General features: G+C 43.8%; 1 protein-coding gene across 1 annotated transcript in view; it reads right to left on the reverse strand.

Moving 5' to 3' along the window:
- Positions 1 to 11,361: 11,361 nt before the first annotated feature.
- LOC121283277 (protein ABHD15-like) overlaps positions 11,362 to 24,812 on the reverse strand; it is a 30,873-nt gene continuing 17,422 nt past the window's right edge. The window contains exons 2-3 of the mRNA XM_041197676.1: positions 16,712 to 17,064; positions 11,362 to 12,790 (exon numbers count right to left, since the gene is read on the reverse strand). Of these exons, the coding sequence (XP_041053610.1) occupies positions 12,256 to 12,790; positions 16,712 to 17,064 (888 nt within the window). The 3' untranslated portion in view covers positions 11,362 to 12,255. The remainder of the gene's footprint in view (positions 12,791 to 16,711; positions 17,065 to 24,812) is intronic.

Here is a 24,812-nt window from a genome sequence, read left to right on the forward strand (position 1 = left end):
TTAGCAGTTATATCCTTTAGGACTCGGCCAGTTCGGTCAGTAGGGGTGCTACCGAGACAATCTTGGTGATGGACCTTGAGGTCCCCCACCCAGAGTACATTCTACACCATTGCCACCCCCAGTGCTTCCTCGAAGTGGTGTTCAACAATGAGGAGCATTGATTCATCAGCTGAGGGAGGGCAGTAATCAGCAGGAGGTTTCCTTGCCCATGTTTGACCTGATGCCATGGAACGTCATGGGGTGCGGAGTCGATGTTGAGGACTCACAGGGCAACTCCCTCCCGACTGTATACCACTGTGCAGCCACAGCACAGGACATACCCAGGGATGGTAATAGTGGTTCCTGGGACACTATCTGTAAGATGTGATTCACCGAGTTGAGTTGACTCGGAAGCCCTTTAAAAATGGCAGGTGGGTCCTGATTCCGGGATTCCCAACCCCATTCCCCAGCTGTCTCATTTTCAAGTGTGCCTTTAAAGAGTGAGGGCTAATTCCTGTCAAAAGCCCACATCCAGAACTCCCAACCTGGCAGGTTCAATTGGAGAGATAGGCATGTTCTACTCCTTTACAATTTTGATGGAGTCGGGCCAGGGTTTTAAAGAGTCACTGTTTACAGCCCCTTAGAGGAGTTGTGAATCCTAGTGTGAATGAGGGGATCTTATAAAAGATAAATTCAAAAGGTCCCCCTCATGCCCCCAGTGCCAAGTTATACATCCACCCACTCCCTCAGGCCCCTCATGGCCACTATTCCAAACTATGGCATTTCCATGCCTATTGCCCACTGTACACTTCTAGAACCAATGAACCTTGTTGTGTATAGTGGTTTGTGTAAAAAAAAAGTCTTTGAATAGAAGGATTTTAAACTAGAAAGTGGGAGGGAGGGAAGGGTAAAACTCCAAGAAGTATGACTAATGGGAAACAAAGCAGCAGGTTAGCGTGTGGGGGGTGGTGGAAGGGATGGATTCAACTTCATGGAAAATTAGGAAAAAATTGAAAAGAAGGGAGAGCCAAGGAGTGGCTATTAAAGTCTCCAGAACACAAATTAGGACAGAGTGTTTGGAAAGGGCTAGGAATCTAACTTCAAGCACATCAGATAAAGGGATGACAATGAGAAAGGGGACAGGAAATACAGGACTGAAGGTGTTGTATCTGAATGCACGCCGTATACGAAATAATGTAAATGAGCTTGTGGTGCAGATTGAAATTGGCAGGTATGATGTGGTGGGCATCATGGAGACATGGCTGCAAAGGGATCAGGACTGGGAGCGAAATATCCAAGGATATACATCCTATCGAAAAGATAGGCAGGTTGACGGAGGGGGTGGGGTTGCTTTGTTAGTAAGAAATGAAATTAAAGCGATAGCAAGAAATGACGTAGGGTCAGATGATGTACAATCTGTGTGGGTAGAGTTGAGGAACTGCAAAGGTAAAAAAACCATAATGGGAGTTATGTACTGGCCTCTGAACAGTAGTCAGGATGTGGGGCACAAGATACACCAGGAAATAGAAAAGGCATGTAAGAAAGGCAAGGTTACAGTGATCATGGGGGATTTCAATATGCAGGTAGACTGGGAAAATCAGGCTGGTAGTGGATCCCAAGAAAAGGAATTTGTGGAAAGTCTATGAGATGGCTTTTTGGAGCAGCTTGTGGTGGAGCCACTAGGGAACAGGCAATTCTAGATTTAGTGATGTGTAATGAGGCAGATTTGATAAGGGAGCTTCAGGTGAAGGAACTCTTAGGAGGAAGTGACCATAATATGGTAGAATTTACCCTGCAATTTGAGAGGAAAAAGCTGGAATCAGATGTAACGGTATTACAGTTGAATAAAGGCAACTACAGAGGCATGAGGGAGGAGCTGGCCAGAATTGACTGGGAGATGAGCCTAGCAGGAAAGACAGTGGAACAGCAATAGCAGGAGTTCCTGGGAGTAATTTGGGAGACACAGCAAAAATTCATCCCTAGGAAGAAGAAGCATACTAAAGGGAGGACGAGGCAACCATGGCTGACAAGGGAAGTCAGGGACAGCATAAAAGCTAAAGAGAAAGCATACAATGCGGCGAAGAGCAGTGGGAAACCAGGGCATTGGGAAGCCTACAAAGACCAACAGAGGACAACTAAAAAAGAAATAAGGAGCAAGAAGATTAAATATGAGGGTAAACTAGCCAGCAATATAAAAGAAGATTGCAAGAGTTTTTTCAGATATATAAAGGGTAAGAGAGAGGCAAAAGTGGACATTGGGCCACTGGAAAATGACGCTGGAGAAGTAGTAGTGGGGAACAAAGAAATGGCAGAGGAGCTGAATAGATACTTTGTGACAGTCTTCACGGTGGAAGATATGAGTGACATCCCCAAAGTTCAAGAGAGTCAGGGGGCAGAGTTGAGGAAGATGGCCATTACCAAGTAGAAGGTGCTAGGAAAACTGAAAGGTCTGAAGGTGGATAAATCACCTGGACCAGATGGATTACAGCCCAGAGTTCTGAAGGAGATAGCTGAAGAGATAGTGGAGGCATTAGTGGTGATCTTTCAGGAATCATTCGAGTCAGGGAGGGTTCCAGAGGACTGGAAAATCGCTAATGTAACACCCTTGTTTAAGAAGGGAATGAGGCAAAAGACAGGAAATTACAGGCCGATTAGCCTGACCTCGGTCGTTGGTAAGATTTTAGAGTCCATTATTAAGCATGAGATTTCAGAATACTTGGAAGTGCATGGTAAAATAGGGCAAAGTCAGCATGGTTTCATCAAGGGGAGATCATGCCTGACAAATCTGTTAGAATTCTTTGAGGAGGTAACGAGTAGGTTAGACAAAGGAGAGCCAATAGATGTTATCTACTTGGACTTCCAGAAGGCCTTTGACAAGGTGCCGCACAGGAGGCTGCTCAGTGAGATAAGAGCCCATGGTGTTAGAGGCAAGGTACTAGCATGGATAGAAGATTGGCTGTCTGGCAGGAGGCAGAGAGTGAGGATAAAGGGGTCCTTCTCAGGATGGCAGCCGGTGACTAGTGGAGTTCCACAGGGGTCAGTGTTAGGACCACAACTTTTCACTTTATACATTAATGATCTAGATGAAAGAACTGAGGGCATCCTGTCTAAGTTTGCAGATGATACAAAGATAGGTGGAGGGACAGGTAGTATTGAGTAGGCAGAGAGGCTGCAGAAGCATTTGGACAGATTAGGAGAATGGGCAAAGAAGTGGCAGATGGAATACAACATGGGCAAGTGTGAGATCATGCACTTTGGTAGGAAGAATAGAGGCATAGACTATTTTCTAAATGGGGAGAGAATTCAGAAATCTGGAGTGCAAAGGGACTTGGGAGTCCTAGTCCAGGATTCTCTTAAGGTTAACTTGCAGGTTGAGTCGGTAGTTAGGAAGGCAAATGCAATGTTGGCATTTATTTCAAGAGGACTAGAATATAAAAGCAGGGATGTGCTGCTGAGGCTTTATAAGACTCTGGTCAGACCACATTTAGAATATTGTGAGCAATTTTGAGCCCCGTATCTCAGGAAGGATGTGCTGGCCCTGGAGAGGGTCCAGAGGAGGTTCACGAGAACGATCCCAGGAATGAAAGGCTTAACATATGAGGAACGTTTGAGGACTCTGGATCTATACTCGATGGAGTTTAGAAGGATGAGGGGGGGGATCCGATTGAAACTTACAGAATACTGAAAGGCCTGGATAGAGTGGACGTGGGGAACATGTTTCCATTATTAGGAGAGACTAGGACCCGAGGGCACAACCTCAAAGTAAAGGGAAGACCTTTTAGAACAGAGACGAGGAGAAACTTCTTTAGCCAGGGATGGAATCCATTGCCACAGAAGGCTGAGGAGGCCAGGTCATTGAGTGTATTTAAGATGGAGATAGATAGGTTCTTGATTGGTAAGGGGATCAAAGGTTATGGGGAGAAGGTGGGAGAATGGGGTTGAGAAACTTATCAGCCATGATTGAATGGTGGAGCAGACTCAACGGGCCGAATGACCTAATTTCTGCTCCTATGTCTTATAGTCTTAAGTATTCCAGTGATAACTTTCTCCTGTGCTTGAAAAAAAGTCTGGACTGCAAGCTAATAAAAGTGTCAATCATCCACGCCTTTTGAAGTTTCAAAACCCACAAACCACAGACTTTTGAAACCACTTAACTTGTGTAAACAAACATTGTCAAATTAACATTGAGATCAGAGAGCCTGAGCTAAAAATTAAACAGTGTTTCTTCTGGGGCTCCTGTGTTCTGATATTATGACACCTGACTCCCAGAGGAAACATTTTTTGATTGACAGCTCAGGGTCTGATCTCTGCTGTCGATTTGACAATGTCTGTTTACACAGGTTAAATGGTTTGTGGGGTTTGTGGTTTTTGAAACTTCAAAGGGCATGGATGGTTGACACTTCTATTAACTTGCAGTCCAAACTTTTTCTTCAAACATAGGAGGAATGTATCAATGGATTACACATTTTTGTATAAATCCCACTGTAAATAATGGGGTTCATTAGTTCTAGAAAGCATTCAATAGGTCATCGGGCATGGAGGGGCCTGAGGGGTAGGGTGGATGGGCAGAGCTTGGCATAGGGAGCATGAGGGGACATGGGAATGGGTGGGGGCCATGAGGTGACATGGATGGGGCATGGGGAGTGTTTGGAGGGTGAAAGGGGTGTGAGGAATGAGGCCTAGAGGGCATTTATGTTTTTTACACTGGGACAAACTCCCACAATACTGAGACGGGCCTTTTAAACAGCTCACTTCCACACCTGGTTGCCTCTGCATTTCCTCCTGGGCTGGCTGGCCCAAGTCCAGCCCAGATCTGGCCCCCAGCAATGAAGTTCCTGCCTTTGCGGGGACTTCCTCCTGAGGCAGGTGGGTGGGCTGAACCAGGAATTTTCCCAACTCCCCCTTCCCACCACAAGGATGAAAATCCAGGCTAAATCTTCCCTTTTACACAACTTTTTCACATGGCAGTTATAAGCACCAGTGGTTCCACTGTTTTCCCATTAGCTATGCTCAAATGTCCCCCAGGCCACCCGTGTTCTCCCCATACTCCTAACACACTTTAAAATTAACTCAGCAAGCAATTAATTGGAGGCATGAAGATTGCCCCTCATTTACAAAATCTAAGCACGTCATTGAGGCATTGGGAACCAGCGATGCCTTCCGAGTGCATGATTTTCCAGGCCTTCCTGCACCCTCACAGGTAAGTGAAAATTCTGCCCAGGGTATATAGTTTATACAGAGGAACGAAAATGGCTTGTGAATAATGGTAAAGGAAATGTGACATTAGAAACGTGACCCTCTATAGTTTCTGCACAAGCACATTATGACACTATGTGGAGCTGACATAACATTTAGCTTGGGTAAAGATAGTATTTATCTCATTATTATCCTTCTGGTCCTTTTGAAAGTAGTAGAGAACTTGAAGACAGGTATATATTTGAGTTTTTACTTAAAATTATATAAATATGTTTAGAGTGGGAGAAAAGCAAAACTGCAAAGTTTGACAAAGGAATCCATTGGAAGCAGTAATCCACCAATTATGTTCATTTGCTGGTCAATCAGCTTTGCACTCCACCATTTCTGCTTTTATTTCAGTATTTGTTGAACTCTTGCTGCATTATGTATGCCTTAATTTATGTTGTCACTGGCGTCCAATTCTATACTTCTTTTGTTCTCTTTTTGTTTCTGCTGAATCATTTCTGCATATTCTTTTTCACTGTCATTATGAGGTTTCTCTTTATTCATTCATGGGTTGTGGGCATTGTTGTTGGTGAGGACAGCAATGATTGCCCATCCCTAATTGCCCTTGAGTAAGTGGTGGTGAGCCGCCTTCTTGAACAGCTGCATGTAGTGTAGACACACCTGCAGTGCTTTCAACAGGGAATTCCAGGATTTGGACCCAGCAACAATGAAGGAACGGTGATCTATTTCCAAATTAGATTACATGTTACTTGGACTGGAACTACTTGGGATGGTGTTCCAATGCATCTGCTTGCCCAGTTCTTCTGGGTGATAGAGTTTGGACGACTGGAAGGTGCTTTTGAAGAAGCCTTTGTGAGTTGCTGCAGTGTATCTTATAGATGGTACACACTGCTGTCACTGTGCCCTAGTGGTGGAGAGAGTTAATGTTTAAGGTGGTGATTGGGGTGCCCATCAAGTGGGTTGCTTTGTCCTAGATGATGTTGAGCTTCTTGAGAATTGTTGGAATTGCACTCATCCAGGCAAGTGGAGAGTATTCTATCACACTCCTGACCTGTGCCTTGTAGATGGTGGACTGACTTTGGGGAGTGAGGAGGTGATTTACTCATTGCTGTATTCTCGACTTCTGACCTGCTCTTGTCGTCATAGTATTTTATGTAACTGGTCCAATTAAGTTTCTGGTCAATTGCCATCTCAGTAACTTGCCATTTACCTTTGGTTGCTTTTGAGCTACCTCTTGTTGTAAATTTGTTTGCTTTGTCTTCTGTGCATCTCATACTTGTAAATGGACCCAGAAGTCTTCCTATTTTTCTGTCTCTTTGTCTTTATGAACTTATATCTCTTTATGCACTGGCTTCTATGTCTCTGACTGAAATTGACATGTCATTCACTCTCCCTCTGATTGTCTGACTGTGTATTTGTGCCTCTGGGCATTTGTTTCTTTATATGGGGGTTTCTTTTAAAGGGTCTTGGATCCAGTCTTGGAACTATACAAGGGAGTAAAGGAGAGAGAAGAGGGAGCAGGGAACAAATTTAGGGGAATATTCCAAAGGCAGGGGCTGTGCTTCAGGAAATCGGGTGTCATGGGAGAACATATATTCTCATCCTTTTGATGTGCAGCGTATTAAATTTGTGACTGCTGCATATACAGCAGCAATAAACATTATTCTTTGCTACTCATTTTCTGCCATGGAACTGCTCACAGACAAAAATAGAAAAATAAGTCCTTCTTTTGACCATCTCCCTGTTTATTTCCTGCTCTCTAATTCTATATGCCTCCCCTCTTTCTCTGTCGGAATTATAGTTTTCTTTTCCTTTTTCTTTGCATGGCTCTCACAAACTTTCTCTCACTGTCATCTCTGTGCACCACTTACACTATATTTCATTCTTCCTCCCTGTAAGAAAATAAGCACAAGTATCCTTTTAAGCCATTGTAAAGGGGCAGGTGCAGTGCCTGATGTAAGAGCTTGACAATGGCAGTGAGCACTGTGTGGATGAGGGGAAGTTGGGTGGTCAGGAGATGTGTTGAAGGGAACAGGTGGCTTTTTGGAGGAAATGGGCTGGGCTAGAGATGGGAGAGATGTGTTGAAGAACGAGCTACACAGAAGGAGAATCTGTGCAGCATAGAGGGAAACAAAAACAAAAATACATGGAAAAACTCAGCAGGTCTGACAGCATCTGCAGAGAGGGATACAGTTAATGTTTTGAGTCTGTATGACCCTTCATCAGAACTAAGAAATATAGAAATGAGATGTAATATAAGCTGGTAGAGGGGGGCTGGACAGGTAAAGCTTGATAGGGGACCAGTGATAGGTGGAGGCCAAGAAGAGACTGCCAAAGATGTCATAGACAAAAGGACAAAGGGGTGTTGACGGTGGTGATATTATCTAAAGGATGTGCTTATGGTATTCTCCGACAGCATAGAGGGAGTTGGGGCTGATTGGGGTTGCAGACTAGAAACAGAGGGCAGGATTTTTCCCTTGTTGGGTGGGTGTGGTGGCAGTGGCCATGAATCCGACCATCACCTACACTCGGGCTCTGACCGCAATTTCATGTTGACGGGCCAATTAAGGACACCCAGCGTGAAACACGACTCTGCACCGGCCAGGAGGGGCTGAGCAGGGGCCGGGTCCTGTCGACGGAGCGGAGTACATTTGCAAGCGGCGAGCGGGAGGGCAGGTCGGGTGGGCACTCGGCCCCCTGTTTTTCTGATGAGTGCCTCGCTGTCCTCCTGGAGGAGGTGGCTGCCAGGAGGGACATCCTTGTCCCCAGAGGTGGGGGGAGGAGGCCACCGCACCTCAGAAAGAGGGCATGGGACAGGATACAGCCCTGGTCAGCAGTCATGATGTGGTGTGGCACACATGGGTGCAGTGCCAGAAGTGGTTCAATGACCTGCTGCACTCAGGAAAGGTGAGCACCGTGTTGGCATAGGTCAGCGGGCAGATGTGTTAAGGTCTGGTCATCCCCTCGTGGACCTCAGGGGTGCTAGAGACTGAGTGCCAACTGTCAATGATGCCAGAGCTGGCCAAGGGGATGAGCCCTGGCTGCTTGGACTGAGTGCTTTGTGGCTCGAGGGCCACGACTCGGATGTGAGGTGCTCCTCAGCTGGGGTTGGCCAGGCTGCAGTAGTGCTGCAGTAGAGGGTGGTCTAATCAATGCTCCTCTGTTCTTTCAGGAGATGATGAGCCATAACCAAGTTGAGAGGTCAGGTACAGGCAGAGGCCCACCAAACCTGCTGCTCACCAGGTTCGAGCAGGACACCCTAGAGCTGGAGAGCTGGCACACTCCCCGTGCAACTGGCATGGAGAGGCGGGGGTGCCAGACAAAGGTAAGAGCGCAGTGCACAGAGGTGACACTTTCGGATTGTGCAAACTTCCTAGTGTAGTCTCCTCATTAATTGGAACCTCGACACTTGACTCCCCATTGACCATTGAAAGACGAGGGCACCATGATGCAGATCTCCATTGTCTCACCAGGGTACCTGGCATGCACAGTGACAGTGTGGTGGCTTTAACTAATGACATGTCCTTCTTCTCCCTTTTGGGTTCACCAGCAGGCCTCCGATCTGCAGACCCTGAAGGGCTACCCCTGACAGAGGAGGACCGGGCGTCACTTTCACCTGTGTCACACCTGCTTTTGGAGGCAGGCACGAGTGCAGATACCAGCATATTGGTGGGCATTAGAGCGGCGGCTAGTATTTTGGTGCACATTGGTGAGGGCATTTCACAGCCGCTTGAGATGCAGGTGGAGGCAGAGAGTGCCCAGGGCAATGGCAGACGGAGGACTGCTGGGAACTAGGACAATGCTCAGTCGAAGGCTGATGATGAACCTCTGGAGTCGTTCATTAGGTGGCAGATGCTGGATGTCCAGCGGGATGCCCAGGGGGATCTGGCAGAGATCCGTCAGGGTGTGCATGCCATGGTCTCCGTGATGGAGGAGTCCATGCGGAACGTGAGCACAACATTGACAGGCATGGGCAAGCCCACTGCCTCCTCCACTGAGAGAGTGGCAACTCTCATGGAGAGGCAGCTCCAGGGACAGAATCAGGGATTCCTGGAGTTGCAATCCCTCACACAGGCAAAAACCTCAGATGGTCAGTGCCAGTGTGGGAGATAGATGAGGCATCCAGTATCCCAGTTAGGTGCCCCTCCATCAATGGTGAGCAGGGACGTCCAGAACAGCCTCATGTTGGCGCACGAGCTGCCTGTCATCTCTGCTGGCTCCTTTCAGGGCACTCTGGATGATGGCAGCAGTTCCTCTGCCCCTCTGCCAGTGACCATGGCATCTGAGGAGGCTGTGATAACTGGGGAGGTGCCAGCTGTGACACTGGCTGCTCCCTCCCAGGCGGGGCCAGAACAGGCTTCACTGGCTGGAGGATGGTTCCCAAGGCCATCAAGGCCAACAGGGTCAGCAGGCAGCCTCCAATGCCACTGCCAGTGAGGAGGGGGCACCTAGACATAGCACCTACAAGCTTAAGTTAAAAGGACCATGAGCACAAGAGGGATGATTCACATGTGATTTTATGTTCATTTATGTTTACTTTATCTATACTGGTCTGGGAATGAAGGCCAGAGAAATTTCTGTAAATAGTTTGGAATTGTCCACATGAGATAAATTTTGTTTTTGTCATCATGGCCTCAATGCTTTACCTTTTTATTTTATTGGTGTGGGGTACGCCAGTATGTAAGGCTGGACGTTAGTGTCTCTGAACTTTATTGTACAGGCACTGAGTGTTCTTTGTGTCCAAATGAAAGGGTCCTTTCAGAAATCCAGAATGGTAGTGGCAGCCCTGGTATGAGGTGGAAGCTGATCTTTGGTAGCCCAGCTGAAGAAGTGTTAGATTAAGGTGTCCCTGGTGTCCCTGCCTCCCTGGAGGTTACCGAGGTCTGGCTCCACACCCTCAGCATTCTCCTCACTGTGCTCATCTTCTGACTGACTACTGGACTATGCAGCTGCGTCAAGATCCCCTTCCTGTAGTGGGACCCCCCTTGCCAGTGCCAGATTGTGGAGAGCGCAGCGTGCAACCACAATCAGTGACACCCACTGTGGGAGCTATTGTACTGCTCCCTCTGAATGGTCCAGGCATTGGAAGTGCATCTTGAGAAGACCTATGGTCCTCTCTATTGCTGCCCTTGTTGAGGCATGACTCTATTGCAATGCTTCTCTGCCTCTGTTCTTGGGTGGTGGAGAGGCGTCATGAGCCATCTCTTCAATGGATAGGCCTTGTCATCCAGCAGCCATCCATTCAGTCAGGCTGGATCACTAAAGAGCCTCGGCACCTGGGAGTGTCTGAGAATGTAAGCGTCAGGGGAGCTGCCTGGGTACTTTGCACAGATTTGCAGAATCTGCATCCTGTGATCACACATTATCTGCACGTTCATGGAGTGGAAGCCCTTCCTGTTGATGAAGGCACCGGGCTCACCTGCTGGCACCTTGATGGCCACATGTGTACAGTCTATTACACCTGGGTGCAGGGGAACCCAGCAATCGCTGCAAAGCCTCTGGCTCGCTCAGCCTGGCTGGCCTCGTCTGTATGGTAAAGATTAAAGGTCAGTACCTGCCTGAACAGAGCTTCTATCACCAGCTTGACACAACTATGGACAGCTGATTGGGAGACTTCACAAGATCCCCCATCAGTCCTGGAAAGAGCTGGAGGCACTGTGACTTCAGAGCCACTGGCATGGGGTGTCCACCCACACAGTCGGAGCTGATCTCAGGCCCAATCACCTGACAAATGGATGTCACTTGAGCGGCGGAGCCTCCTTCGGCATTGAACCTTGGACATATTGAGGGAGTAGTAGGAGGGTTTAATAGTGAATCCCATTACGATGAGTCTAAAGGTAGAGACAGATGTCTGTCCAACTTGAAATCCAGAGATGCTTTGGACAGTTGTGCTGCTCAATGTGGTTGCTGCTCCAAACCTTAAAAATACACATCTTTCATGTGACAGCTTGAAAAATTATATCTCATTCTATCTTCGATCGAGAGTTAAAGTAGGATCCTCCAGAATGAAATGATGAATATTACCATTTGTCTTTCAATCTGAATCGTTTTGACCATTTTTTGACTGCTATTGAATTCCATCTGCTCCTTGTGTAGTTATTGACAGAAGACTAATGATACTGAATATTTTATTTCAAAAATGAAAGGTAAAAGAAAGTAGACTTCTAGGTCATGGGCTGGTTAGTTTAAATAGGTAGGTTTGATGTCTAGGAGCAGATTAATATTGAGGCACGTTGAACAGATACAATAAATATAAAACCACAAGATATATGAAACAAAACATCTATCACTTTAACTGCATACATCTGGAAAACACTATTTTTCATGTCGCATTGTCAACAATTATAAATATTTTGCCACCAAACCTCCCCTTGAGTCTTTATATCAACTGATGTAAAATGCAACCTTGAAGTGCAGTCTTAAAAAAGACCACTAAAAACAAATTTGTTCCAACCACATTGAGTACAAAACAGTAACCTTACAGTTACTTTTGTTTTAATAAATAGACTGGTGATAATACAATAACCAAGCCTAACTTGCCCTTTGGGATTTGGCAGTGTTATTTGATGTTTGTCGGAATAGTAAGAAGTTAATTGTCAACTAAAGTATTTTCACCCTGGGATGGAGTATAAATTTCAAGCTTGATTACAACAAACTATTAACACAGCTCCAGTTGCTATAGCAAACTACCCAGCCATTATAGGAATTCTTAAATTACAGATAAGATTCAAACACATTGGCATCTTCCACTCTGTGTCTTGCGATCATCTTAACACTGTTTTAAATTAATTTGTGACTTAAAATCAAAGGGTCTCTTTAATATTGATAAAAGTTTATAGATCCATTTTCACTAATAGTCAAAAAATGTATTTTTTTCTAGCTGCCTGGAAATTAAGTAGCCAAACAAGGTGTTCAAACCTCAACAACATGAGCCCCTGGTTAAAAAAAGGAAATGTTGCACCCTTGTCTATGCTACTGAAGTTCCATTTTATGATCCACATAAAAAAAGGCCTGCATTACTTTAACCTTCAAGGTCATTAAAAACAATAATTTCCAAATGGTTCTAACTTTTAATCACCTGGTATAGGATCGCTGCCAGTTGAAAATGTCATGAATGTTGTGAGAACAAACTGAATCTCTTCTGAAACTATTGCCTCTGCCACATTTATAAGACAAGGAGTTTCCAGCTCCCACACATTTTCTTTTTGAAAAACTTTTCGTCCTTTCCTCAGTCATGAAGAACTCACTGACAGATTTAAAATACTCTAGTAATACCTCATGACTCCATACAGAGGATCTGTTTTTCAAGAAGCCACAATGGCCGCCATGTTTAGTTAACAACAGGAAAAAATGGGGGTTGGTTTCAAAGAGCTCAAATGGCAGGGTTGCATCTGGGTCCCCTCTCCATGGGTCATCCTGACTGCAAATACACAGCACTGGCACTGCAACCTCATCCACGTCCCGTAACGGATCATTCTTCTCCCAGTACAAGTCCCAGCATGGGTTGCTCTTCTTTGTTTGACAGAACAATACCTCTTCCATCTCCCTCAGAGTGCGTGTGGCAAACAACTTATCCATGTCAATAATCTCTCCCAGCACAGTGGCGTACCTAGGGTTGGTAAAACCATCAATAGTTATGCTTTTAATTCTATAGTTAATTCCAACTTATTATGGAGTTGTGAAAAGACTCTAATTCTGTTTCCAAAATCCATTATTCGGTTGGTAAAATGTCAATTGGATTTAATTCCTAAGTAGGTGTGTCATGTCTCAAATGCAGGATGCTGTCTACAACCCTGAAAATTGATGGGCAATGAATTAGCATGATTACAAAAGGGCAAACTACTGCCTTATCTGCAGCCTTCCATTCCTCAATAAGATTCTTGATGCTGCCTCCCAAATTCGAGCTCCTCTTTCCCACAGCTTCATATTTGAATCTTTCCAATCAGGTTTCCTCCCTTGCTACAGCACAGAATCAGCCCTAATTAAAGCCATAAATTGCATCCTCATGGATCATGGAGCAGATAGATGCCTCATCTTTCCTAACCTCTCTGCAACACGTGACAAGGTTAGACACACCATCCTTCTCCAATGCCTCTCATCCGATTTCCAGTCCAGTGGACAGTCTTTGCTTGGATTGCACACTTACCTATTCAATTATCCACAGTATCTCCAGCATTGACCTCTCTTCCCACCACTGCATGGTCCCCTCTAGATTTCCCCAAGGGTCTATCGTTTTTAGCCCCTGCCATAATCTCTGTACCCTTACCATAGATTCCATCCCCTTCCACAATCACTACCTCAGGCTTAACCAGACTGTCCAAAAGCTTGGTGTGCTATTTAACCCTAAGCTGAGTTTCTAAACCCATATCTTCTCTATCACGAAGACTGCTCCATTCCTGCATCAGCACATCTGTGACCGAAACTCTTGTCCAAGCCTTTGTCACTTCTAGACTCAACAATTCTAATGCTGGCCTGGGCAGACTCTTATCCTCCACCTTCTATAAACTTCAACCTATCAAAAATGTCGTTACCTGTTAGGCTTATCCCAACCAGGTTCAAATCACCCAATACCCCTGTATTCGTTAACCTACACTGACTTCCTTTGTCACAACTTTGTCACAACACCTCAAATTAAAAATTCTCATCATTTTACGGTTCCATCCCTCTATATCTCTGCAATCTTTCCTTACCTGACAAATCTCTGAGTACTTATCAGCCATGATTGAATGGCGGAGCAGACTCGATGGGCCGAATGGCCTAATTTCTGCTCCTATGTCTTATGGTCTTCCTCCAACATTGGCCTCTTGTGCTTCTCTCATTTCCTTTCCCTGACATTGGAGGCGATGCCTTTGTTCTGGAATTTCCTCCATAAACTTTATTGCACATCACCTCTATCACTTCCTTTAAGAAAGCTCCTTAAAACTAACCTCTCTGACTGTCACTTATCTTAATTGGTTTTGTGTTAACTTTTGTCTCATTACATTCCTCTGAAGCCTTTAAAGATGATTGGGACATTAAATAGTGCTAAAAGCGCTATATACATGTTGTTTGCTGTTGCATACTCTATAATCTACAATGTCAAACAGTGAAAGCAGACTCTTAGGCACAGTATGATATGATTTGAAATCAGTGATCAAGTAACCAGAAATACTGGAACATATTGCATTAATTTCACATGCTTCAGCAACAGAAGTAAAGCATAGCTGTCTGGTGCTTTTTTCAAACAGAACCTTACCACATCAACATTTCTCCAACACTTTCATGCACTGACTGCTTAAGTCACAAACAGATCCAATAAAGTGCTTATCTGAACTTTGGTCCATAAAGAATATTTTTTTTTATTTGTTCATGAGATGTGAGCATCGCTGGCTGGGCCAGCATTTAATGGCCATCCCTAATTGCCCTTGAGAAGGTGGTGGTGAGCTGCCTTCTTGAACCACTGCAGTCCATCTGGTGTAAGTACACCCACAGTACTATTAAGGGAGTTCTAGGATTTTGACCTAGTGACAGTGAAGGAACAGTGATATATTTCCAAGTCAGGATGGTGAGTGGCTTGGAGGGGAACTTCCAGGCGATGGTGTTCCTATGCATCTGCCGCCCTTGCCCTTCTAGTTGGTAGTGGTCATGGGTTTGGAAGGTGCCGTCCAAGGAGGCTTGGTGTGTCCTTGCAGTGCATCTTGTAGATGGTACACACTGCAGCCACTGTGCATGAGTGTTGGATGAAGTGAATGTTTGTGGATGGGGTACCAATTAAGCGGGCTGCTTTGTCCTGAACGATGTCAAGCTTCTTGAGCGTAGTTGGAGCTGCACTCATCCAGGTAAGTGGAGAGTATTGCATCACACTCCTGACTTAAGACCATAAGATGGAGGAGCAGGAGAAGGCCATTCGGCCCATAGAGCTTGCTCCACCATTCAATGAGATCATGGCTGATCTGTTAATCTTCAACCCCACTTTCCTGCCTTTTCCCCATAACCCTTGATTCCCTTACTGATTAAAAATCAATCTATCTCGGGCTTGAATATACTTAAGGACCCAACCTCTACAGCCCTTTGCGGTAAAGAATTCCACAGATTGACTGCCCACATTTCTGTCTTAAATGGGTGACCCCTTACGCTGAGATTATGCTCTCTGGTCCTAGATGCTCCCACCCAGGGTTGATGATGATGATATCTGTATCCATACACAGTTATTCAACAGGCCTTATTGGGCTCATTTGCCCTGTGTGTTTATATTCAATAAACTCTCAGAAATGACTAATAATTGCTCATCATTGAAGTTACGATTGGATTTTAGATTGGGCCAGTTTTCTTTTTAAATGTTTTATTTATAAGTGATTTATATTGCCTTGCACTTTTTTAAATTCTTAAGATTCCAGTATTGTCTACATCTTTAACTGTTATTGCACAAATGGTATATATGGGCCGATATTCCTGCACCCCAGGAATAATGAGTGCAACAAATGGGCAGCACATGAAAATAGTGCTGTATCTGACAGCAGGACCATGTGTCCAGATTTTGTCTTAGGCCTCATTTGCATCTCCTGGGCATGACATGCAGGGACATAGAGGCCTCTTGTTTGGTACAATGATGGCAGCCCAATAAAAATGGAGCAGCAGGCCTTACAGAGCTGCACATACTTTAAAGGTTAGGTGTATGCTTTGGAGATCCTATGGAGGAAATAATGAACTCTGAGCCCAAGTGAAAATTTATCAAGACTACAAACTGCTCGGAAATATTCTGGGTTGCTTCTGTGACGTACGTTTGCCAACAGAAAGTGTGTTAACATTTTTTAGCAGGAAAAGCAGTGTGAAATCATTCAGATTGCCAAATCAAGAGGGGTCTCACATAAGGGCATTCTGCCTCGATCACAGAGCCATTGAGCCTTGCTGGAGGTAAGGTCTTCTGCGTAGTAGCCCACAATGGCAAGATAAGAGCTGGCTGAGAGAATTGGCAGCACCAACTGTATGCCAAGGGCTTAGATGCAGTGCTCGAAATCATTTATTGCATTTAACAGGAGAGGGGAAAGTAAGTGCAAACTTTTGCACAGAAGAAAAATGCTTTGTCCTTTGGCTTCCCCCACAGAAACATCCTGCCAGGCAGCATTCATTGTTTGGTGCAGTCTCATACCTGCCTAGGAAATGATGTCAGGATACAAGAGAAAGGGAGTGCACACAGGTCAGTGCATGGGCGTACTGCATGCAAAGCAGTGACACACATTCACCTTTACTCATTCTTAACGCAAAGGAAAAAGGATTGTGCAAATGGTCTGGGGTGTCCTGGCCTATATATATCCGCGAAAGATTAATGTGTTTGCTGGAAAAAGAGGCAATTAACAGAAGATGGATCATAATTATGTGAAGGAGGGCCTACACAGATTAAGTAGTGACCTCATCTGTAGGTCACTAGAGCTCGAACAACACAAGAATGTTCCACAGAGAAAATAATTGTGAAACGCTGTCTGCTTCTATCCTACACAGTTCTTGATGCAGTAACAACCACTCTTCACATGACTGATTAAGTTAGACTCACCTGCTAAGCCACGTTTTTTGGTAAAGGAGTAAAAACCAGTGATAAAGCCAGGGAGGTCCTGTTTCAAACCATTCCTGATACCTGAAGACAGGCGAGATACAGGCTGCAGACGTCACATAACTGGAGGATCCACACTCACCGAGATAAGAGAGCAAGAGCCCAGCTCCTGTGCTCTCACTTACAGTGAAAAGTCTGGCGTTTGGATGCTTGTATCGAATGTATCTAACTGCTTCTCTCAGATCAGATGGGTCACCAAACTGTTGCAGCTTCAGTGTCGTTAAAAGACTTCCATTCTGGCACCTTCTATTGAAAATCACTGGACGGTGGCCACAATCCAGGGCTGAGGCACAAAGCTTCAAAGACAAAACAGAGCAGTACAATTTAAAACAGGAATAGTCGAGAATCAAAGGCATGAATGACAGTTTCAGCAACAGATAAGCCAAGGCAAGGAGGAGTCAGGTGATATTATGGAGGTGAAAACAGGCCATCTTAATGATGGCCAGATAAGTGGTCAGAAGTTCAGCTTGGGTCAAATACAACACCAAAGTTGCAAGCAGCTGGTTCAGCCTCAGGCAGTTGAGCAGCACTTAAATTATGTCGGGTGGCAAACCCACTGCCTTTGGACCCGCTCCTGACCTGGTTGTCATAATACAGGTGTTATGAACTTGATTTTTCAGACAGGTTTCTCATTAGAGACATCAAACTTTATTTACAGGCTGCAGCAGCAGTTACATGCTTCCATCAAGCCCCACAACTAGAAGAAGAACTCCCACTCTCAGGTTCCCTGTGCTTAGAGCTCATTCGTTCATACTGTCATGTGATACTATACAACACAATAAGTCTTAAAGCTACAGTCACTACATTCCTTAAAGCTACTATTACTACAACGGGGGTGTCCACTAACTAAGGTGCCCAGTAGCCTGCCCACCCTTAGGCCTTTTGAGGGCTTCAAATGGCCAATTATTTCCCACTTAAGGCCCTCAATCTGCCTCCACTGCCTGAATATGCTGAGCAGTGGTAGGCAGGCGAGAGTGGGAAAGCATTTTTAAAAAAAAACATATTTGGTGAAAAGGCGGGCAGAGTGGGAGGTCACCATTCATGGGGTGCCCTGTATGCATCAGGGTCACCCCCCATCCCAAAGAATGTTAACCCCATTTGTGCCTTCCTGCCTGGCCTACAAAATCCACGCCCCCACCCCTCTCGCTCCTCCTAGGATGCCCGATCCCTCCCCGCCATAAAAGCCTATGCCTTACCTGGGTCCGGTGTCCATTCTTGATTTCCGTGAACCTCCTTGCAGTCCCAGTAGCCCCCACTACTGAGTTCTGGTACTGCTGGAGTTATCAGTCATTAGATTGGCTGGCATCTCCCGAGGGCAGAACTTCCTTCCACTGAGGGGCACAAGTCCTGCTGCTTATTTAAAGTCAGTCAGTTTGGAACCGACTTTTCTTCTGGGGCTGGGGATAGGCGCGATCGACATGCCCTGCTGTAAAATCCAGCCCAATGGCTTTGGCCTTGTAATACAAAATTGGAGGAAGTTTCTGCCCACTTAGTACTGGATGTCAGACAAGCAGTCCGATACTTGATGCATGGAAATATATTACAGATAAAGAATTACAGAGGACTGCTCTGAACTCAACTTATCATTGGCCATGTGCTATCAGGTACTGCAAGTTGCTTTTATTTAGAAAGCTACTCCATTTTATAGTTTCTTTAATTAGTTGGTTTCAAGGGTTTAACAGATGTGTCACTTTTGCTATTGTACACAATGAAAAGTCAGTTGAAATGAACTCTCCTACACTTCCCTCACATGACATGTTTCTAATTAATTTTCTTCTCCACCAGTTGTGTTACGTAGGAGCCACTAGACTGATTTGTACTGTAAAAACAAAGATTCATTCAATCTTTACCACTCAATTGCTGTACTTGTGTGATTGCCATCTTGAAAATGCATAAGGACAAAACAAATGATCAAGTAGCTAACAAAATTATCACAGGAAACATGATTTAATTTATCATTTTTAATGTATTCGTTGATAGTTCAATCCTAAACTATGGCTCCATTTAAATAGAGCAAGTGGGCAGTGAAGAAGGTGTAGAAGGTTAAGTTTTCAAAAAGGGCAATGGGCCCGTGGAGTAGCACTTTGAAGATGAAGAGGACTGACTCCTTATTGTGCTTGGAAATGGATTTCTAGAAGCCTGTGCAATCACAACAGAAGTAAACCAGGAATTTGTCTAATTACTGATGAGTTTGGACCTCCTGAGGATAACTTTATCACCTTTGAGGAATTTTGAAGTTTGAGAACATTTTGACAGCAATTCCCAATTGGCTTTTGCTCTTAATTTTTGTCTTTCCTCGGAGGTTGAGAGGAGGGGCAGGAAGAGTAGGGATTTGAGTTCAAGTTCATTAAGAAGTGAGGTGAGCAGATATTGGCCTGCCAGTATTTTCTGTTTTTGAATTCTTAAAAAGAGTATAAACAGATTCATATAACAATAAAACTGTGAGCACTCTGAGTTTGTGAAATATTGCCATGCTCACACTAAAACATAACTTTTTTTATAGCAAACATGAAGGGCAGAATGTGAAATATACATATTGCATATAAAAACAGAATACAAATTGTAAATTAATATGATGTCATATTGTTTGCACCTTTGGTGATGTGTTACCTACTGGTCTGCCACACAAGCATCAAATAATTTAGTAAAAATGAACAATTAGCAAGCATTACATTTAAATATAAATAACTGTAGTCAGTTAAAAATATTTATGATTTTACAGAAAATCAATAATGACATATTTAATGCACCATGAACTAGTTATCATTTTGGCTTTCAGAGAAGCCTTTTGCTTTTGTTATTGGTAACAGTGGGGTTCAATGTGAAGATTAAAAAAAGAAATACACTTAAGAGCCTTTAATGAAACATGCATGGCAGCTAGTGCCCAATATTGTGCTTATTGGAGTCAATCTAACTTGAATTTGCAGACTGATAACTATTGAGTGTCAATGTGTCTGGGGGCTGACTTGCAAATTGGTAATATCATACAGTAAATTTGTGGTGGCTTTACACAGATTCTGATGGAAATTTCACCCCAAATTCATTATACGACACCAGTATAACATTAATCGGGATAAATCACTAAGTAATTATAGGCAGGATTTTTACCTCATTGGGCAGGTGGGCTCAAGGAGCAGTCACAAAGTTGGCTGCCGTCTGCAATTGGGCCTTGACCTCGATTTCATGTTGGTTGGCCAATTAAAGGCCAGCGTGTGAATCGCACGCTGAGTGTCGCCGGAGTGGGGGCAGGAGGAGGGTGAGTGTGGAAGTTGGCGCATGCACACAGGTGTGCGCACTGAAAACTCCCTGAAGGCACAGAGCTGCATCAGGGAGCTGAAGATCTTTAAAAACACAAATAAAGGATTTAAAAACGTTAAAAACATCCCCTCATGCAATTCTGTTACATGAGTAGGGACATGTTATAAATGTGATTCAAACATTTTAATTGTATTTTTAATTTCTGTTGGAAACCTTTTCCCGCCCGTGGATAAGATTTCATAAAAAATCCAAAGGCTGCCCGGCCGATTCGCCTTCCCGCCAACCATAAGGTTGGATGGGCAGCAAAAATTTCCATTTAATTATTATTTTAATGGCCTTAATAGGCCTGTTAATTGTCGGCGGGCGCACTGTCGACTCCCACATGCATCCACCAACCAAAATATCACGTGAGCGTGTGATGACATCAGGACGCTCGCCTGACATCATCGCGCGTCGTTTTACGCTTGAGCGTATGTGTTTAAATGAGTGTGTCATGTTCAGATTAATAATTGACAGATTTTTGTAAGGATGAGGAAGCATATTGCATTAATCAGCTGCTGAAAACCTGGTTTTTATTGCAAATTGTGTCATTGTGATATCTGCTAATGCTTCCCTTATTGCCACAGGCTATATGTTGATCTTAAATCAAAGCAATATAACAATGGCTAAATGTTTTACAATTTATATTTTCAAACTCAGTAACAAATGAACATCCAATAAATACACTTGGACTATGATTAAATGGAAATGATATAAGCGGGAATATCTTATGCCTTGTGGTGTTTGCTTGAACACAGAGGATTATTTTATATTTAGGGCCGGAATTGACTTGGGAAAACGAACCTTTAATATTTTACTGCTACAATTTCAACAATTTCCTGTGGCATGAATAACTTCATCCAGGATGTGGGGCATGGCATTTTTAAAGATTTCATCAATAGTTTCAAACGTATCATTCATGGCTTGAAAACAAACAAATTATTCAAGATTTGATCATCCCAACTTGAGAAATATATCAATCAGTTTCACTCTAACCCCTTGCTAACAGCATATGAAAATTTTGGTAAAATATTTTGCCACTGCCAATCTGTTAAGTAGGGTTATTGTCAATGGGACATTCTGAAGCTTTCCCCACCTGGCAGTCAGCTTTTTAAATTAAAGTCTTAGGAAACATCACATTCTACCATCTCAAATGAAAGAGGGTGTGTTAAAATCAGAGGGGAAATGAGTCACTACCAACACAGACTAGACACATTTTAGGAGCCTCTGAGGAAACTTTATAGCTTCCAGATTCTTTTACTGATGTTGTGAATCAAGGGTACACAGGAAGTGATGTAGTTTTGCTAATTTCACTCATGTGAACACGTGTGAATTGATTGCCACATCCTTACATAATTATGGCATTCCATGCATTTTTGTTAAGTATAAATTCTCAAAGCTTTAGATGTTTCTGTAACATTATAATGGATAGGTCTGTAATGATTAAGATGTAGAATTATCAGACCATAAAATCATAAGAACTAGGAGCAGGAGAAGGCCATTTGACCCATCAAGCCAGTTTTGCCGTTCAGTGAGATCATGGCTGAGATAATTGAGGTTTTAACTCCACTTTCCTGCCTGTCCTCATAACCCTGGACCCCCTACAGATCTCCAGCAGCCATAGTATTTTGCTTTTGTGTTGCTCTTCAGCCATCAGCTCCCAGTCTCACATAGCTAGTGATAGCATAAAGATGAAGTTACTAGAGTTCTTAAGCACAGTGACTAAGGCCAGTAAATCCGAAAGCAAACCACTGCGAATGTTGGTAATCTGAAATAAAAACAGAAAATGCTGAAAATACTCAGCAAATCAGACAGCACCTGTGGAGAGAAACAGAGTTCAGATCGTGATGAGCCTTCATCAGAACAATAAATACACTATTCTGGCAGCAGCAGCTTATGTGCTGAATATGATATAATGATACATCATGTCACTATGTATGTAAATGGCTATTATGCTCATGCTAACATGGTGACACAATGTTTAGATGTAAATATTTCATGTAAATGAACTGGTCAAATCTTCACAGCCAGATAATATACATGCTAAATAATCAACCCTACATAGCAGCTGGCTTACAGAAGACTACTATCAATTGGTAAAGGTAGAAGGATGACAGGCTACTTTCTCAAGGCCAAGGCTGGAATGTCAAAGCAGAGCTGGACATTGGGCTGCAGGGGACATTCTGCAACGTCAGCCAGTAACTCTCCACTGATATATAAAGCATGTTTGTCTGAGTCCCTGGCAACAGCTTGGCACAGCAGCTAGAGAGGGTGGTGAAATGTGCTGATCAGCAGCACTTCTTCGTGTGCAAGGGACATAGACTTCACCCACATTACTATTCATGCTCCAATTAAGAACACCATCAATTTGTATGAAGAGAAAAAGATTTCACAGGCAAAGTGTGATATCAGCCACCATACATGTAAGCTGCCACAGTTCTGTCACTTTACAGCAGTCAAATATACTTCACTTGTACACTGGTGAAAGACAAGTGTCTGGATGGTCAATTGGAAATCCACCACAGTGGCTTATGGTTCACTTCCCAGGAAACCCCAAGGGCCCATCATTACAATGAGGGTCACAGTACCATCCTAATTGTCATTGAACGGTATTGGAGTCTCAAGTCATATGTTATGACAGATGTGGGAAAGCACTCCAGCCCAGACCCAGCCTAGGGGCTCAGGCTTTACTGTCATTTACTGAATAGTGCACAATTTCAGAGTTTCCAAAGGATTGATGGTCTGGAGAAGGAAGAGGTATTAGAGAAAGGACAACAGGGTGAATGTACAGCTGAAGTCCTACTTCAGGAAGTGGTTACCCAAGAGATAAGATATCTTCATGTACATCTAATAAGAACAAGCTTCACCCAGAAAAGCTCCATCATGTAGTGATAGCTCACCTTTGGTTACAATACAAGCTCAGTAAGGTGCTGACCTGTACAGCTTTCCTGCACAGTAACCAAGGCTGCCATTTTAAAGATACTGCACTAAAGTTTCTCACAGGCATTCCTCCACCTCAGCTCAGTTCATGCAACACAAGCCCTATCATTGATAAACAAACTTTTTGGACAACACTTGTGTTTCTTCCTGTCACACTTCTTTCTTGGGGCATATATTTGTGTGTCCCTTCAAACCTAGCTTTCTCCTTCCCTTACTTCTGATACACCAATGGAGGAATCTGAATGTTTGAGGATTCTGAGCATTGATCAGACAATCTCAGACATCTTTCTTTTCCTCCTGCTACAGTAAGGATAAATTCATTTAATAGCTTTCTGCATAAAACCAGTCAAAGGAAGAAAAGCCAGGCCCTTATTCTTTTAATTTCAGATCCTGAACAATCAGTAATATCAATTAAAATGATAATTTTCCCCTTCCCAAATTAAATTAAGTTGTTACAATGCAGTGTAGATATTAGTCACAGGTGGATAATGTGAGCTTACAATATTGTTGGATGTTCTCGGTTGCATTGTGAATAAGGTAGGGCAGTAATGGCATGTTTGCTGGTGTTTTACTAAAATCTCAGACAATAAGTCAGGTCTTAGCCTACAGGAGCAATGTAAGAATGATGGTGGAATAATTGATTAGGGTTAGTCGCGTTTGAAATTCCTATTGAGAAATGGATAAAACATTGTTTGGATCACAGATACCCATGTTCTAACACAGCATTTCCAAGAATATTTGAATTCAAAAGAGTTGCCATCAGGAGTTTAGATTCAATAGCTAAAGCATTCACAGTGCTGGAGTAGAGGGCTGAGGGTTAATAAAAGTTATCAACTAAGTTATGGCATATCTGCTACAGCCACAGATTTAAATAAACTTGAAGAAAATAATCTGCACAGAATCAAATTAATTATTTTGCAATGGCTTTATTTTTGAGATCTATATTAAGCTAATTATAAAACTAAGCCATTTTGTGAATTTGCAGCTTATAACACAAGTTATGCATATAATGTAGCATCAGGTCATAAGCCGGTATTTTCCCATTGTGATCCCGTTCCGTCACAGCAATGTTGGCTGGCGGGATCTTCATCTCCTGGAGGGTGGGATGGCTTCGAGATGCCATCAAGATGCCAGAGGCGGAGGCAAAAGTGGAAGTGGAAGTGGGCCCACTTACATTCACAGAAACTTCAGTCTGGTTCTTAGTCAGCAGCTCCTCCAAACAAAGTTAAACCTGCAGATCAGTGTAAAGCCCCCACACCCTCACCCCTTCATCCCCCATACTGCCCTCCTAACCCCCCTCACCTCTTTCACCCAACTTACCCTTCACCTTCACCATCCCTGGAACCATTCTGGTAAATCTCAATTGCATTCTCTCCAGGACCCACACACCCTTCCCAAAATGTGGTGACCAGAACTGGGTGCAATGCTCTTGTGGCATAATCAGATGTTTGTAAAGAATCAACCTTATCTGCTTCTGTTGTTGGGCTGCAAAATCTTGGCTATAGAGTCATTATGGAACAGAGGGAGGCCATTCAGCCCATCAAGTCAATGCCAGCTCTCTGTAGTGTGATCCAATCAGTCCCATTTCCAGTTCTATCACTGTAGCCCTACAATTTTATCTTGCTCAAGTGCTCATCCAATTTCTTTTTGAAAACATTGATCATCTCTATTTCCATCATCCATTTCGGCAGTGTTTTCCAGGTCATTACCATTGTGTGTGTGTAAAATTGTTGTTTGTCACATCCCCACTTGGCAAAAGCTCAAGGTGTGTCCCATACTCTTTGTACCATCAGCTAATGAGAACAGC

The sequence above is a fragment of the Carcharodon carcharias genome, chromosome 10 (genome assembly GCF_017639515.1).
Source record: "Carcharodon carcharias isolate sCarCar2 chromosome 10, sCarCar2.pri, whole genome shotgun sequence".
NCBI classification, from domain to species: Eukaryota; Metazoa; Chordata; class Chondrichthyes; order Lamniformes; family Lamnidae; genus Carcharodon; species Carcharodon carcharias.